The sequence below is a fragment of the Acartia tonsa genome, chromosome 5 (genome assembly GCF_053477335.1).
Source record: "Acartia tonsa isolate MP-2025a chromosome 5, ASM5347733v1, whole genome shotgun sequence".
In the NCBI taxonomy this organism is placed as follows: Eukaryota; Metazoa; Arthropoda; class Copepoda; order Calanoida; family Acartiidae; genus Acartia; species Acartia tonsa.
In genome coordinates this window covers 7,762,947-7,780,313 of record NC_137264.1, presented here as the reverse complement: position 1 = coordinate 7,780,313, position 17,367 = coordinate 7,762,947, and the positions used below count along the sequence as shown (strand labels likewise).

General features: G+C 30.5%; 1 protein-coding gene across 8 annotated transcripts in view; it reads right to left on the bottom strand.

The window, feature by feature from the left end:
- LOC145318655 (Na(+)/citrate cotransporter-like) overlaps nt 1-17,367 on the bottom strand; it is a 66,792-nt gene that overhangs the window by 18,267 nt on the left and 31,158 nt on the right. For all 8 annotated transcript variants that reach the window (XM_080160069.1, XM_080160072.1, XM_080160070.1 and 5 more), the window contains 6 exons: nt 11,357-11,478; nt 5,149-5,239; nt 3,561-3,621; nt 3,145-3,237; nt 2,099-2,139; nt 326-401 (listed from right to left, as the gene is read on the bottom strand). In XM_080160069.1, the coding sequence (XP_080016195.1) occupies nt 326-401; nt 2,099-2,139; nt 3,145-3,237; nt 3,561-3,621; nt 5,149-5,239; nt 11,357-11,478 (484 nt within the window). The remainder of the gene's footprint in view (nt 1-325; nt 402-2,098; nt 2,140-3,144; nt 3,238-3,560; nt 3,622-5,148; nt 5,240-11,356; nt 11,479-17,367) is intronic.

Sequence of the window (17,367 nt, the reverse complement as noted above, 5' to 3'; positions counted from 1 at the left end):
TCCTTATAATAAAGTAACAGGATGTCTGTTTGTCTGTACCGAAGGATCTCGCTAACTCGGGTTCTCCTTAACAGCGTAGCTTTTCATAGATCCCGGGAAGGTTTATAACTATTTTGGGAAGGGTACCACCAACCTCCCAAGAAAAATCACAAAATCACGAATTTTTTTTTACTATTCTCGATTTTACGCAACATAGTCGTACATATTTGAAATAAAAAACATTTATATTGCCACTTGATGCCTCTAGGGGCGTAGCCGCTAGTCTTTAAATAATGCACATTGATATAATATGCTAAAGAGTATACTTTATATAAAGTATACTAACTTGTGTTTATTGTCATGATAGGAATAGCAAAGGCCATCCAGGAGGCAAACGTCAATCCAGTATTAGGTCCAAACATCTAGAAAAAATAGGTCTTTATCGCATCGTATTATAAACAGCTTTCCGCGGATATAAAAATGTACAATTATAAGATTAAAACCGTTTTTTAGCCCCGAAATGTCGAATGCCAAGAACGGTTCTAATCCACCAGATATACCGAAAACAAATATTACTTTTCTATTACTTATTATAAAAATAAAAAATCTGGTCATTAATACATATACAGATCTTTCTAACTAAATAGTATGAGAAACAAGGATGACAAATCCATAACAATTAACCAGCAAACACATAAAATTATGGATGCGGTAAAACGGACAAAGTAAGTTATAGAGCATAATTTAGAAGAGAAAGAATATGAGATCAATCATTTTGAAAAATCACGAATCATCTATAAATATCAAATATCTTTGTCTTTTGAAGTATGACCGATAGACAGACAGACGGACCAAGTAAATTAAACACTGGAAGCTCAATGGTAAAAATTTCAGCCTTCTACCTTAAAAAGCAGCCGAGAAAATCACACTTCCCCCATAACGTTACGGACTGACAGACAGAGAAAATTATAGACACCATGGAAACTGTCCCAATTTTTATTAACTTTTGCGGAACATGTTCCAGTTACGTCATATTTTTCTTTCCCGAAAAAGGGAAGGGGGGAAGAAAATCTCTTCAAAAGAGATGGGGAAAACCCCCTTTTCTCCCATCTCTTTTTTCTTCCCCCCTTCCCTTTTTTTTCTTTCCCCCTTCTCTTTTTCGGGAAAGAAAAATATGACGTAACTGGAACATGTTCCGCAAAAGTTATACACAATTGGGACAGTTTCCATGGTGTCAAAATTATAGAGTAGTTTCGCCACTTAAAAAGAACATATAATACATTTGTTCTCGTAGATTTTTTTTCTGTAAAAGGAAAAGGAACAATTAATCATTCATATTATGATTCTTCATTTTATAGGTATGTACAATATCTACTTACTATATGTATTTAATACAGGGTGCTGAAAATGGAATGAAATAGCAGTAAGCGAAGCTACTCTATGATTCACTTTTTTGTACGTCCGTCTGTTAGTCATTCTGTAATGCAAGGTGTGCAATTTACTTTATTAAAATAAACATAAAAACTCCTCTTTTCTTTTTATTTTCTCTATATCTACTTTGTGTGATTTAGTTTAAAAATATTTGATTTAAAATTTCAATATTTTTATATGAATTAATCTTTTAATATTTTTAATTGTAAAATTATAAATTTGAAGTATTAAGATTAGTTATAGATATTTAACTAAAATATAATTAGATTTTTTTGTGTAGCACCCTGTGTACACTGTACATGATCTGCTTTTCAGATAGATATTGGATTAAAGAATTTCTATAAGTAAAACACTTATTCATTTTTCATGTACTCAAAAGTCTCTTTTCGCTCAGGAAGGGAGGGAGGGGACATTGGACTGTAAATAAATCTGTAACCCAATGTTTTAAAACACGTTCTCTTATTCATTGGCTTGAAAACTTTCAATACTTTAATAAAATCATGATTGGTTGATTCAAACTAGAAGTTTGCACCAATAATTTTGCACCTGCATTAAGGATTATTTTGTTGATTATAAATTGGGGTATACACCAATTTATCCTCCATTATCTTATCTCTTAAAATCATTGCTTTTTACCTTTAAAATAATAACTTTTATTTTTTTGTTAGAAAATTTTTATAAAACCAACCTTGGACAAAGTGTCAGGAACCACAAGATTTGGTGGGGATCCTAAAATAAAACAAAGTATCATGTTTACTCAAAGTTGAAAACAATATTTTTTTTTGGGGGGGGGTTAAGCTAGCTTTGGCTCAGTGGAGATAAGTGCCCCGCTGGGTCTCTCTGGAAGGGAATTAAGCAACATATTTTATAAAGAAAATAAGTAAGAGTTAGTTTCATGTGGGCTGCTCGTCGGTTCATGGGATTTAGCTCCGCTCATATTATTAGAATTATAATTGTAAGTTGCAAAATAAGTAATACTGTGAAATAACTGCAGTACGTCTTTACGTCCGACATTCACAATGACACGAAGCTCTTTAGTGTTTATAAAAAATGACGTCATACAATACAAATGACCAATGATAGGTCAATACACAGACTAAATTATCAGGGGGTCCAGTATAGATTTTAATTAGATTGGTAGGCCCGTATGACGTAATTTTAAGACACTATAAAAAGCATCGGGATTAACCCGAAAATCTAATTGAAGTAGAATTTAAGTTAGCTAGACTTCAGAATAGCATTTGTTAACTTAAGTCATTAAGATATTATGAGAAAATTTGCGAAAATTCGTCAAAATCAGGTTGAAACAGTGTATAGTGTCCAATAAAAAATGACTTAATTTAATACAGATGACCATTGATAGGCCAGTATATATTGTAATTGACCAATGGTAAATTGTATACGGGCCTGTCATTGGTCATTTCTATTGGATGACGTCATTTTTTTGGACACTATAAGCTGGTGTCATTGGAAGCTTTTTATAGTGCCTGTAAAAAAAGAATGTCATATTGGCCAACCATTGGTCAATTAAAATGTATACTGGCCTGCTATTGGTAATTTAGTATGTGTATCGGCCTGTCATTGTCCATTTGTATTGTATGACGTCATTTTTTATAGGCATTGTGAATGTCGGTCGTAAAGACGTGCTGCAGTTATTTCACAGCATTACTTATTATGCAACTTACAAGTATAATTATAATCATATGAGCGGAGCTAACAAACAATGTTACCCACCTGTAATAACGCCAGTTCCGCCAATATTAGCCGCATAAGCAATTCCCATCAACAAGAAGTTTCTTTCTGCCTCTTCCTTGGTATTCAAAGCATCTAAAGATAGAAATATTATTATATAAAAACGAAGACAGTTAAATGCCATAGGAGAAAATAACAAAAAAAATTAAAGATGGAAGCGCTGAAAGTTTCATGCATGACGTAATAAAAATACGTCTAAATTCATCTTTCTTTAGTGGTTTTCTTTCCCACTTCTTATCTTATCCCTCCTTTTGAGACGTATTTTTATGACATCACTTTCGAGCGCTTCCTAAGGAACTACATTTTCTGAAGAAAAAAAATTAAATTCGTGTCCTTATCAATTTCACCAAAAAGTTTAAATTTGGATTTGATAAGATTTATTTGAATAATGATATAACCTTTATCAACTGTGACAGCAATAACATCTTCCCCAGGTTGACTTAAGATCTCTTCAACGTCCTAGAAAAAAAGAACATTTATTTCTTTATATATTCTTCAGGATGCTGTGAGTATTGGTGCAAAAAATATAACATAACAAAAAAAATTAGCCAATGAGAGTCCACTATAAATTTTACCATTGGTCAATAACGGCCTCTCATTGGCAAATTTTTTTTGTTATGTCATATTTTTTGCACCAATACTCACAGCATCATTCTTCAGGAACCCGTGCCTGTAAATCATTATGTAGCTCATCAGGTCGTCGTCGAGGAGGTGATAGGTTCAAATCTCGGCCCGACACCGCGGAATAACTATAGATGTTAAAAATGGTTCCTACTGGTGCTATATAAGTGCGCGACATACATAGTAATAGTAAGGGGAATGCCTTAACCCATAAACAGGCGCAACTCATAAACATGCACAGATAGGACTTCTAGACAAAGATCGTGCCCTCAAATAGTTGGTTGTCTGATGGGTGTTACCTTACTTAAAACCCTGGGCGATTGTCTAAAGCCCATGTATAGAACAAATAAAAGGTAATAAGCATATTTTCCTCCAACAAATTTATGCTTATATGAGAGATAACCACCTATTGGTAAATTGTATCTGATTCATTTAGAATCATTTATTTCATAATAAAACACATAATTAATGTACATTATTATTAATCAATTGCAGCTCAATGAGTGCAAAAATAAATTTAATTAATAATTCTATGAAAATATTTAACCTCAAAGAAAAAAATAAAAACATTTCAGTAACATACATTGAGAAAAAAAAATCTTGGTCATGTTTTATTTATCTAAAGATTGATATTTTTGATTTGATAATAGTTATTACATCGTATTTATAGACAGCTTTCTGCAGATATTAAAATGAAAAATTATATGATTAAAACCAGTTTTGTTGATTCTGGGGGGCCAGAGACCAGGGCTAACATAACTGGTATTAATGTTATTATTTTATATCAATATTTCTAAAAATTGTCTCTAAGATGATGATGCTATACATGATTTATCAGTATGGTTGAGAACCGGTTCTAATCCTTATTTAAAATCAATTCTTTTTTAAAAATTTTAATTTTATCTATCTACTAAGGGAAAACAGTAGTTGCCTTGAAAATAGGTTGAGGATTATTAAAATCGCCTTGAAACAAGAAAAAGAAAATTCGAATCTAAAAGTTAAATATTATCAAGAAATGGACTTATGAAATATACAGTTTTATTTTAAATATTTTCTTGGGTAAACCTCAATTTTGATAAATCCTCTATAAGCTACAGAAAATCTTCAAATACATATTTTATAAACCTAATTCTTATACTTTTCTTACAATTTGTATTTTTTCTTTTTTTTCTTAGGTAAAATATTTTCCAGTATTGCTTCGAAACCGATTTATATCTGCAGGTTAGAACTGGTTCTAGGCCATACAAAAAGATCATGTATAGCATTGAATCACAGACAGTTTTCCACAAATATTAAATTAAAAATCATAGAATTAATACTAGTTTCATTTTTCATTTTCATATCCGCGGGTTTATTTTGCTTTACCTTGGATAGCAGAGAAATTTTTTCCAGTCTTGAATTCTTTCTTTCTCTCATTGGTTCTCGTTCCATTGTATTTCTACGGCGGAATCTGCTCCTAAAGCAAAAAATATTATTTTAATTGTTACTTCTTAATTAAAAATTGTTTAAAACTTAAAACTTCAAAATTAGCAGAATATTTGTTGCTGAATATTCTATTTTAGGTTAAAAAGAGTTTTGAATAAAAAGAGTGAGGGCTATGGCCCTCTTTTATTAAATCTTCAAACGGTGACACGATACATTTTTTGACAAAGCTCAAATTGTGTTAAAATTGTGTCTAAAATGATCCATGTGATGTAATAAAATGAGGGAGATGAGATGAGAAGTGGGAAAGAAAACCCCTTTAAAAAAAAAGATGGATAATCCCTCATTTTTATGACGTCACATGGCTGATTTTTGACTAACTTTGTCCCACTAAAAAATAATTTGAACGTTTGCCTAACCTCTTAATCCTATAACAGTCCACTTTTTTCAAAATAATAAAAGCTTGCAATATTTATATTTTTGCACTGAATATAAACTCTGTAATCCTTCACACTCTGTCAAAAAGTTGAATAAGAATAATAAAAAGTTTTGATAGCTTTCAATAGGATTTATATGGATAGCTAGATAGATTTTTATAGATAGCGGTTACCGCCAAATTTAGTATTAGATTTGATCAGCATGATCAATTCATTATACACTAGCGGCTAAGCCTCTAGCATGTAGGAGTTCTGAGCTGGATCTTTAAATGTTTAGCCGTTGCCGTTGCCGCTGCCAGAGGCACTGTCACTAACCTAACAGCGATCTTTAAATCAAATTGACTACGCGTGGCCACGGCTATATGCGATCTTTAAATCACAACCTTTTTTTTGAATTTTAAGTAAAAATATGAAAAAATAATAATAATAGGTAATGCGTAAACACTTCAAACATTTAAAAATCCATGTTTTATAGGCAGCAGTGGCAGTGGACACGGACACGGCTACGGCTACACATTTAAAGATCCAGGTCTGTATTCAAAGGATTAAGAAATGGGAAGAAAAAAATTAAAACATTTCAAGTCTAAATCTAAAAATTAAATAGTCTAAAACCATCATAGGGCTTATATCTAAAAATGAAATATCCTAAAACTGTTTAGAGACCGATGTGAAGTTACCTTAAAAGGGGAACTTAATAAGTTTGGTAGTTATTGTAATCTTAAGCTTTAGACAAAAAAACCTACTACTTTATATAATAGAATAGTTTTATAATGCTTTAGATTGACATACTGAGTCGTTGAGTAGACTGAAAAAATGTTAAACAGTCTTAATTGCAAGTCCATGTAAGGACATGCTAAACCTTATTTTTTTCCTTTTTAAGAAACATTTTCTGCCTTTATTTTTTTCAAAAAAAAATTATATTTACTAATTTAATATGTAAGTCAAATTTATATGATTTGTGTCATGCAGACTGAATGAAGAGGGTGCCAAGTTCACTGAAATATATCTCAAATAAATAATTATGAGTAAAATACGTCTCATTTAAATCAATATATTAAGTTTATTGTTATAGTAATTTTAATTGTATTCTATATATATTTTTTTTTCATTTTATGACTATGTTTAAATTTATGCCCAAATAAATATGTTTATGTTTTATGTTTATGTTTAAGATGATTAAAGTTCCTCCACAGATTATGACGTCATGCGATAGAATAGCCAATGAGAGGCCAGTATATACTGTAATTGACCAATGGTAAAATTTATGCTGGCCTCTCATTGGTTATTCTATCGTATGATGTCATAATTTGTGGAGGGACTTTAATCATCTTCCTTACGAACACTAAAATTAAATTAAATTGAGGGAAAAAATTGGTCGAAGGGAAAAACTTGAAAATAAATCTTGGAATCCATAGCAAATGGATTATTACAGAATTTAGGTCACTCATAAAAAAGGTTGTCCAATGTCCAAACAACAATTTTATAGAAAAAAAATTAAAACTTTTAAATACAAACTCATAGTGTTGTTTAAAGGTATTTGACACCTACATTATTCAAAAATATATATTTGTGATATATGTATTTTATGAAAGTGGCAGGAATATACACGGTAAGACAATACCCGGTATATTGATGTACGTCCCCAATGATGATACACAAAATAATTCCTTCTGTAGATTAAAATTAGTGGTTGAAACGTTTGAACACTCAACCTGATGAGCCAACCAATTAAAATTCACCAAACTGGTTAAGCCAACGTATAGGAAAACGTGGTTATAAAACTTAGAGTACTGGTGTAATAAACAGCCTTTTATCCACTCTCACTCTGTTAAAGTGTTCATAGCTGACATTTTATCGGTATAACGATATGATTTAACAACATCTATCAATAAAGAATTTATAAAAAATCATCATCAAAAAAATTCAAAACAGGAAAGTAAATCCATCAAAAAGATATTTATAACCATTCTACATACTTTTTTGTGTTCTTGCAATAATCCTCAAGGAGGGAGGGGCAATGGTCTGTTTGTTACACTAGTCTCCAAAGTTTTATAGTACCGTTTTCCTATTCCTTGGCTTAATTACTTTGGGGACTTTTATTTAATTTAGATTGGTTGGTTAATTAAGTTGAGTTTTCAAACGTTTCAACTATTAATTGTAATCTACATATGGGGTAATTTTGTGTATCATCATTGGGTATGTATATTAATTTATCGTCCATTGTCTTATCCCTTTCGAACCCTGAATAATCCTACACAGTTTGTACATTCAACAAAAAAAGGAATAGGAACTTTTTCACTCAAGTATAAAATTCAACATTAGAAAAAAAATCTTATCTAATACCTTTTGAAATATAAATATTATAGAAAGAAGGTTAAATTTTGAAATAAGTACTTAAAAATTTAATAAATATTTTCTAAAAGCTAAATTTGAAAAATTTTCTGATTATCAAATTTATCAAACAAATAAACACATGGACGAAGTTCATTTAACTTTAATCCATAAGTACAGGAAGTACATGGCTAAGACGATTGGCTATAAAGTGATGTATACTTATTAAGATTTAACAATTTTACACCTTCTGTAATTTTGAATTATTAGGAAAAGTTTATATCAACCAATAAAGATTTTTAACCAACTTATTTTAAGGTTCCATGCCCCCTCCCTCCCTGCTATGAGAAGGAGATAGATAGTAGTGCATCCATGATAGAATATGAAGGATTACTCCACACAAGTATATATTTCAGGGAGAGAGGAGACAATGGGCTGTTTAATACACTAGTCCCTAAAGTTTTATAATAACGTTCCCTTATTCGTTGGCTTGACAACTTTGGGGACTGAATTTTAATTGGTTAGTTTATTAAAATAGTGTCCAAACGTTTCAACAACTAATTGTAATCTGCAGATGGGTAATTTTGTGTATCATCATTGGAATTGTACATCAATTTATCCGTCATTGTTTTATCCCTTTCGATACCTGATATTAGATGAACTGAAATTTAAGTTCCGAATGTGTACACAGTTTCCTTTTTGTTTCCTCATCCTATCTCAATATTTACTACTAGCTAAAAAACTTCAAACTTCAAAAAAAATCAAAATTTGAATGTATACACGATTTATACATTATACATTTAAAATTTTAATTTTAAAATTTTGATTTTTTTTGAAAGTTTGAAGCTTTTAAGCTAGTAGTAAATATTGAGATAGGATGAGAAACACCGAGGAAACTGTGTACACATTCGGAAATTTAATTTTAGTTCATCTGATATTTTTTAGTACTGTTTCTGTAACATAACTAATATTTAGCATTAGCACATCTACTATATAATTAGCAATGATGGATGGGACAGTTGGCTTAAATTTTCTCGTATTCATTCGAATCCGGTGGATAGGAACCGGTTCTCATCCATACGAAAAAACTATGTCTAGCATCGTATTATATCCAGTTTTCTCCGCGGAAAGCCGTTTATAATACGATGCGAGAAATAACTATTACTGGTTTCTTAAGCGCGCTTTCTCATTTGTTGGCTTAGAAATTGAATTTTTTATTAATTGTATTTTAGTTTGACTTTTCCTAAAATTATTGGTTGAATTGTATGACCACTTATTTGAAATGGATAGACCAGATGGGAAATGAGACAATGGCCAATAAATTTATGTACATTCCCAATGATAATACACAAAACTACCCCTTAAGTAGATTACAATTAGTTGTTGTAACATTTGGGCAATACACTTAATGCACCGAACAATCTAAATTCAATAAAAGTCCCCAAAGTTTTAAACGAATAAATAAATATTATTCATAAACTTTGGAGACTAGTGTGATGAACAGCCCAATGTTCCCTCCCTCCTTGACCAAAACTTAAAGACCATTATTTTTTTAGTAAACAACTTACATAGGTATTAAGTAATAAGTATATATCTCAAATATATCATTATTTTGTATGATAAACTAAATTAATCTAAAGTAAGACATTTTTTTATTTATTTAATTGCCTTTTCCTTGAATGGATTTACTTACATTTAGTTAGAAAAAAAACTACATGAGATCCATATTTTAAACAAGTTAAAATATATTTTAATAGGTAAAATTTACATCTTAAAAGTTTAATGTATTTTAGCATGTAGTGGGTATAATAAGGAAAATTATGCTATTAAAGTAGAAAAGAGTAGACACGGATTAAATATACTTTGATATTTTTAAATGTCACTGTATAAAAATAAGTGGAGGAATATAAAGTCAAAACAATGAAAGAAAAGGAAAGATTTATGATTTACTTAACGAGGTGGAGTATCAGACCTTTTATTTTCAATTTTGTTTTTAGGTAATATTTTTTAAAACCTTCCCAGTACATTTAAAAAGCTTTACTATGCGAGATCTTTTAAGACAGACAGACTGAAAACAGACAGACGCACATCCTTTTTTCTTTATATAAAGATACATTTTTCCACTTTTATCTCTATCTAACAACAAATTTACAGTAAAGGGATATACAATGAAAGTATATTAATATAATAAATATATTTTCTATTTTATTATCCCTGTTTTACTGGTTTTAAGTAGACCTTGTGTAAAGATTTGTAATTTCCTTAAGAATAATAAATAAAGTTTCATTATTCCCTCTCCTGTCTACAGCAATATGTAGTTGAATATATTATTAGTAGCGAAGCTACTCTATCATTCGAAATGTCCGTCCTTCAGGCTGTCCGTCTTAGACAGAAAGGGGGAAGCGTGATTTTCTCGGCTCCTATAAAAGATAGCGAGGTGAAAATATCAGGGATTAATTATGTTAACAGTCTTCATATTTTCACCAAGTTTCATTAAGATTCGTCAGATGGTTTGATAGATCGATTCCTACATTTTTAAGTTTTCATGATTTTCTCAACTCCTATTCAACATAGATTTCTTTACTCCTATTTGAGATAGACGGCTGATATTTTTAGGGATTAAATAAGTTCATACTTTACATATCCCCACAAAGTTTCATTAAGATTTGCTAATTTGCTGAGGTGCTAGATCGATTCCTAGATTTTTACGTTATAAATCTTACAAAGTCTCGTGATTTTTTAGTTCAATGTTTTTTTTTATGAAACTGCAATAAAGTTCTTTTTCCGGATATCCATCCATAATTTTTTAGCTTCGCTACTTATGGATGTTGTCATCCTTGTTTAAAGTTTGCATGAATTTTAATTTAATTTTGTTTAGTTGGTTCTTAACTTGTAGTGTTTTTAACTTTTCAACCAATAAATTAATTTAAAGAAAGAGTAATTTAAAATGTTCAGGGAGGGATAGGACATTGGGCTGTTTATTACACTTGTCCTCAAAGTTTTGTAATAGTTTTTTCTTGTTCGCTGGCTTAACAACTTTGGGTACCTTAGTGAATTTGATTGGTTGGTTCATTAAGTTGAGTATTCAAACGTCCCAAACACTAAAATTTATCTACAGAAGGGATAATTTTGTGCATCTTCATAAAGGATGTACATCAATTTAACAGCTATTGTATTATCCCTGTAGTTCCCTGCATACTATCTTATTCGTTGGCGTGAAAGTTTGGGTTCTTGATTTTAAAATTCGATTAATTAGTTTTAATTTTTCAGAGTCTTTAATTTTTTAAACAATAATGTAATCTAAAAAAGAGTAATAGAGTTTTATCAATTCATCGTCCATTGTCTTATCCCTAAAGATCCCTGATCTATCTATTCTAGTATACCTCATATCAATTTCTTGTCCTGCGCCCCTATCCATGGAGTTCAATCTAACATTGGGTAGGAAAGCCACCATGCTCTCGGGGTCATTCGCTGGATTCAAGGAGCCAATGCTGGTTACGGTCATCTGAAAAAATTAAGCTGTTTATAGTGACGTCATGCAATACAAATGACCTATGATAGGACATTACACAGTCTAAATTAGCAATGGAAGGGCCAGTATACATTTTAATTGACCAATCGTAGGCCAGTATGGCGTCATTTCTTATAGGCACAATATAAAGCTTCCTGAAAAAGGGAAAATGTTGGTACAGAAAACACAAAATTGAGCACAATCTGAAAAATTGAATCTTTTTTATAGAAAAAAAACACTTGAGCCATTATGAATGCGTTAAATGTACTAAATTATGTGTTCAATTAAAGCGAAGAATTTTGATTCAGGCATTTGGTATTTAAATAACTGCAATATTTATATGTTTAATTACATACTATGAGAACAACCGACTGACGAACAGACTTTTGAGTGGTTTGGTTAATTTATGTAAAGTGATAATTTAAGTTACAATTATAAAAATGTCAAAACTTTTTAATTTTATAATCTAACTTTGCCAGACATTTATAGACGGTGTGCCATCAATTTCACAAAAGTATGGAATGTATACCATCTGTACCGCTAATATTCAACCTTTGCTCATCAATAAAAAAGCTTTTTATACTGCCTATAAAAAATTGCGTTATACTGGCCTACCATTGGTCAAATAAAATATATACTGGCCTGCCATTGGTAATTTAGTCTGTGTATTGGCCTATCATTGGTCATTTGTATTGTATTGCGTCATTTTTAGGCACTATGAAGAGCTTCATCATTAAAAACCCATCTAATTTTCTTGTTATTTTTTGCAAATATATTAAAATTTGCAAAAGTGAGAATATGCATAAGAAATTGCACACCCAACATATTAGGACACAGGTAAAGGACAATGACATACAAAATAATTTTTCTTCTAATTCTTTGGTATATTTTGTAAAAAAAAAAAGGGGTAGATTTAGGTTTAAAATTTTAGTGTGTAATTGTCATTGTCCTTTTTCTTCCTGCATAATATGATATATGCATTAAGAGAACTAATTTATATAATTTCAAACTTTCATTCACCCGTAGAACTATGCCTTCCTAAGGTTAGATATTATTATTAAACAAAATTCAATGTGGAGTAATGAATTGTTATAAAAATGAAAGTTTTTTTTTAAGTAGGATAAAGTTTATTGTTATCTTGGGGTCACCTAAAAATACGTCTTGTCCAAGGGGGAGTAAAGCAGTATTCACCCCTCCCCCCCCCCCACAAAAAAAACAATAGGGTGCCTTAGCAACTCCAAAAACCATATTTTATCTCCCCACTCCCCAAAAGAAAAAAAAAGCTTGGACATACTTGCTATATACATACTTAGCAATGGTTTATTCTTTATAAATTTAGTCTTGATGACAAACAAATCTTAAATAATTCAGGAATAAAAATATTAAAATTGTCCTACAATAAAGTTAACATAACACAACACACAGTGCGTATGAAGGTGCTTTGACTTTTGTGTCAGAACCTAAATTGGGACATGGTAGATTTCATTACCCTAGGTTAGGTAACTTCATTTCACTTTTCAACAAAATCTAAAATGCAGCTGTTTTTGAGAATATTAGATTTGAAAATTTCAAGTTCAATTTTCATCCACTAGGAGTTACCGCATAATCATGACAAGAAAAGCAAATATTATTTATTTAAAATTTTGAACAACTTTGCTTTCATAAAGTCTGTCATAAAACCTCTCTCCATATAATTTATTTAAAGCTGAATTTCTGTGACCTTAGCAAAGCAACTGATAAAAATGGCCATGAATCAACTCACTTAAGGAGTGGTTTTATGAAGAACTTTATAAAAGCAAACTTGTTCAAAATTTCAAATGAATGGTAATGAAATGCACCATGTCCCAATTTAGGCTCTGACACAAAAGTCAAAGCACCTTCAAACGCACTGTGAACACCATACAAGATCCAAACATAAAAATTTTGTCCTACAATAAAGTTAACATTACACAACACCACACTGTGTTCCAGAAATCCCGAAAAATGACAAAAAATCATAGAGAGTGTATAATTGAAAATTTTGATGAAATTTCCTTTAAATAGCAATAAGTACACATATATCTTTTTAAAAATGGTGAAAAATACTTATAATAGGGATTTTACACAAGGGGCGTCAACGGGGGGTGTAAAGATAGTATAATAAGCACATTTCAGAAGCTGTAACTTCCTTTGTTTTTGAGCTACATTGACGGGAATTATATCAAAAGATATTGTACAACCACAATAACAATGTTTGTTGACCCTTAATAGTCTGGGGGGGGGGAGGGTCCTTCCCCTTCTGGTATTTTCTGTCTCATTTTCTGTGTGTGAAAGATAGAGAGCTATAACTGAGTGACTTGTTTTAAATTGGTACGACACATAACTGAAAGGATGCCAGGATACCTTGCATATCATACAGGCAAAGAACAAAAATATTTTTTTTATGACTTAAACTTAGCATTTCATCAATGGGCTGTTTATAATACTAGTCCACAAAGTTTTATAATAGTGTTTTCTTATTTGTAGGCACAACAACTTTTGGGACTTTTATTGAATCTGATTGGTTGGTTTATTAGTTGAGTGTCCAAACATTTCAACAACTAAATGTAATTTATAGAATACACAATGGGCAATTTTGTGTATTAGCATTGGGAATGTACATTAATTTATCTGCCATTGTCTTATCCCTTTAGATCATAGATATGTAAGACTTTAATTTTTATTTTCATTTTACTTTAAAGGAAACATTTTCTATCTTAATCAACATAAATTCTACTCTGTTCTTCTTTGTTAATAAGTATGAAAGAACCTTTTGTGAAAGGTTGCTCAATAAAAGGGTAAAGGGAGTAGATAATGTTAAACATATAAAATCAGAATATTTTTTGTTGATCAAGGAAAACACATATAAAATTTTAGACTTCTAGCTTTAATGGGATCTAAGATTGATATAAATCGAGCAACCCCCCCCCCCTCCCCCTCTAATAAGAGGTATGATAGTTCAGATAAGAGCTAAGACATTAGTAGATAATCATTTATTTGATTTTAAAACTTTTCTTTACTTTAGTCTAATTGAATATGTGTTTTAAATAATAAGAAAAATATATTACTTTTATGCCTTAAAAAATTGTTATTTTTTTGGTTGACTCTAGTTACTTAAGAGCTTAAAAAAACAAACTTCGCAAGATTTCGGAAGATTAGGCTAAAGTTCTATGATATTGTACATAGTTCTAATTTACTCATACGAGAGGATTTTATTGCCATCCTTTGCCATTTTCAGTTATGGAACCAAACGTAAAATTTTCATTTTAAGAAAATTGTTTATCTTACAAGAAACGGGTATGTCTAGAAAAGTACCTACAATTACAACAAAAAATGAAGATTTGACTTCTTTTAAAGGCTAAACATTTAAAGCATTGCATATTGAATCCAAAAATGTATAATACTTAACAACAGCTTTAAAAATAAACCGTCCACACGGATTTGAAATGTAGTTTAGTTGACCAAAAAAACAGTTGTCTACTAAGATGAAAAGGAACTTAATTCGAAACCTCTGGTATAATTACACATACAATTCTTATTTTTCATAGTAAAGAGTTAATTCTTTCGGTTTTATTTCCAAAAACTTGTGTATATTACTAAACAATTGTTTAAAAGTGTATATTCCAAAATGTAAAAATCGATTTTTTGTCACTGTCAGGAACATAGTGCACCATACAAGATCCAAACATCAAAATTTTGTCCTACAATAAAGTTAACATTACACAACACCATACAAGATCCAAACATCAAAATTTTGTCCTACAATAAAGTTAACATTAAACAACACCATACAAGATCCAAACATAAAAATTTTGTCCTACAATAAAGTTAACATAACACAACACCATACAAGATCCAAACATAAAAATTTTGTCCTACAATAAAGTTAACATTACACAACACCATACAAGATCCAAACATAAAAATTTTGTCCTACAATAAAGTTAACATAACACAACACCATACAAGATCCAAACATAAAAATTTTGTCCTACAATAAAGTTAACATTACACAACACCATACAAGATCCAAACATAAAAATTTTGTCCTACAATAAAGTTAACATAACACAACACCATACAAGATCCAAACATAAAAATTTTGTCCTACAATAAAGTTAACATTACACAACACCCTACAAGATCCAAACATAAAAATTTTGTCCTACAATAAAGTTAACATAACACAACACCATACAAGATCCAAACATAAAAATTTTGTCCTACAATAAAGTTAACATAACACAACACCATACAAGATCCAAACATAAAAATTTTGTCCTACAATAAAGTTAACATAACACAACACCATACAAGATCCAAACATAAAAATTTTGTCCTACAATAAAGTTAACATTACACATCACCATACAAGGATTGTTTCTTTATGATAAAACTAGCGGCTACGCCCTGAAAGGCCCTTAGTGGCATTTAAATGTTTTTTTTTATTTTAAATATCTTATTTGAGAAATAATTTGTCTATGTTATCAGCTGTTAAATTTATTCTTCTACGCAGCGCGACTACGCAGCGACACTATGCGGCGGAAATATTTAAATTTTTTTCGATTTTATTGTGATTTCTCTTGGAGGGTGGTGGTACCCTCCCCTAAAATAGTTTAAAACCTTCCCGGGACATATGAGAATCTACCCTGTTAAGGAGAACCCAATCGGTTCAGCGGTTAGCGAGATCCTTTGGTACAGACACACAGATACACAGACACACAGACAAACATCCTGTTACTTTAGTATAAGGATTGACATTTCACAAATCATACAAGAAATTACCATCAAACTATTGCAATACAAAAATGGGATCGTGGAAAGAAAACGAAGTAGCGGGTTTCGTCGTATTTTCACAGTAGCTTTTGGTAGTTTAAGTTAGGTTAGTTAAATGTTAATTAATGCCCCCCAGGGGCTATAAATAGGTGAAAAGCTACGTCGTTTTCTTTCCATGATCCCAAAAAAGTTAACATTTGAAAACTAGATCATAAAAGAAAAAAAATATTTGTTTAAAAACTATTAATGTATATGAAGGAAATATGGGATGAATTGAACTAATTATCAAAATACACACAAAACAATTAGAATTTTAAAAGTACTAAAATAGAAATATAACTAAATAAATACAAAGATATAGAAGAACTTATCTAAATAGATAGATACACATAAAATAAATAGTTTATGCAAGATAAAGTTTGTAAAGCTAATATTAAACAGAAAATTTTGATTTTGCCAGGAAAAGTGTAAGGTGCTTTCAATGTGCCTATCGAGAAACAAATTATTTTCAACTGAATTAAAAATAAGGGCGAGGGGTATTTTTCCCCTATGTGGAAGCCCTAACCCTGTGGGCTTAACCCTGCAGGGATGGTACCTATTATAACCTATTTTTACCAGACCTAAAATGAAAAGAAACAAAACAAAAACTACCCTCTCCCCTTTATTTTTAATTCATTTGAAAAGCGCCTAGTAAAAATTAGCTACAAATTTTTGTATTATTTAAATAAAAGTAAACTAGATTTAAATGTAGATATTACTGTTTAAAATATGAGTGTAAAAATCACAATACAAAGGTGCAATTTTTTTAACACAATACTCAAAACTTTAAATTACTTGCATCGTTTTTCAATTTCATCATGCTTTTTTAAAATGCCTTTAAGAGCCAATTGCTTATTTGAAATTTTTATATTAAATACATTAGTCAAATAACATAATAAAAACAAATTGTTATTTTTTGTGATTCAACGTACTAGGTATTTGATCATCAATAATTTCGTGGCTTTCGAGCATTAAATCAAATTTAAACTGCAGAAATTTTGATAGTGGGTAAAAAGTACTTCAAGATATTTTTAACTCCAATGACTAAAA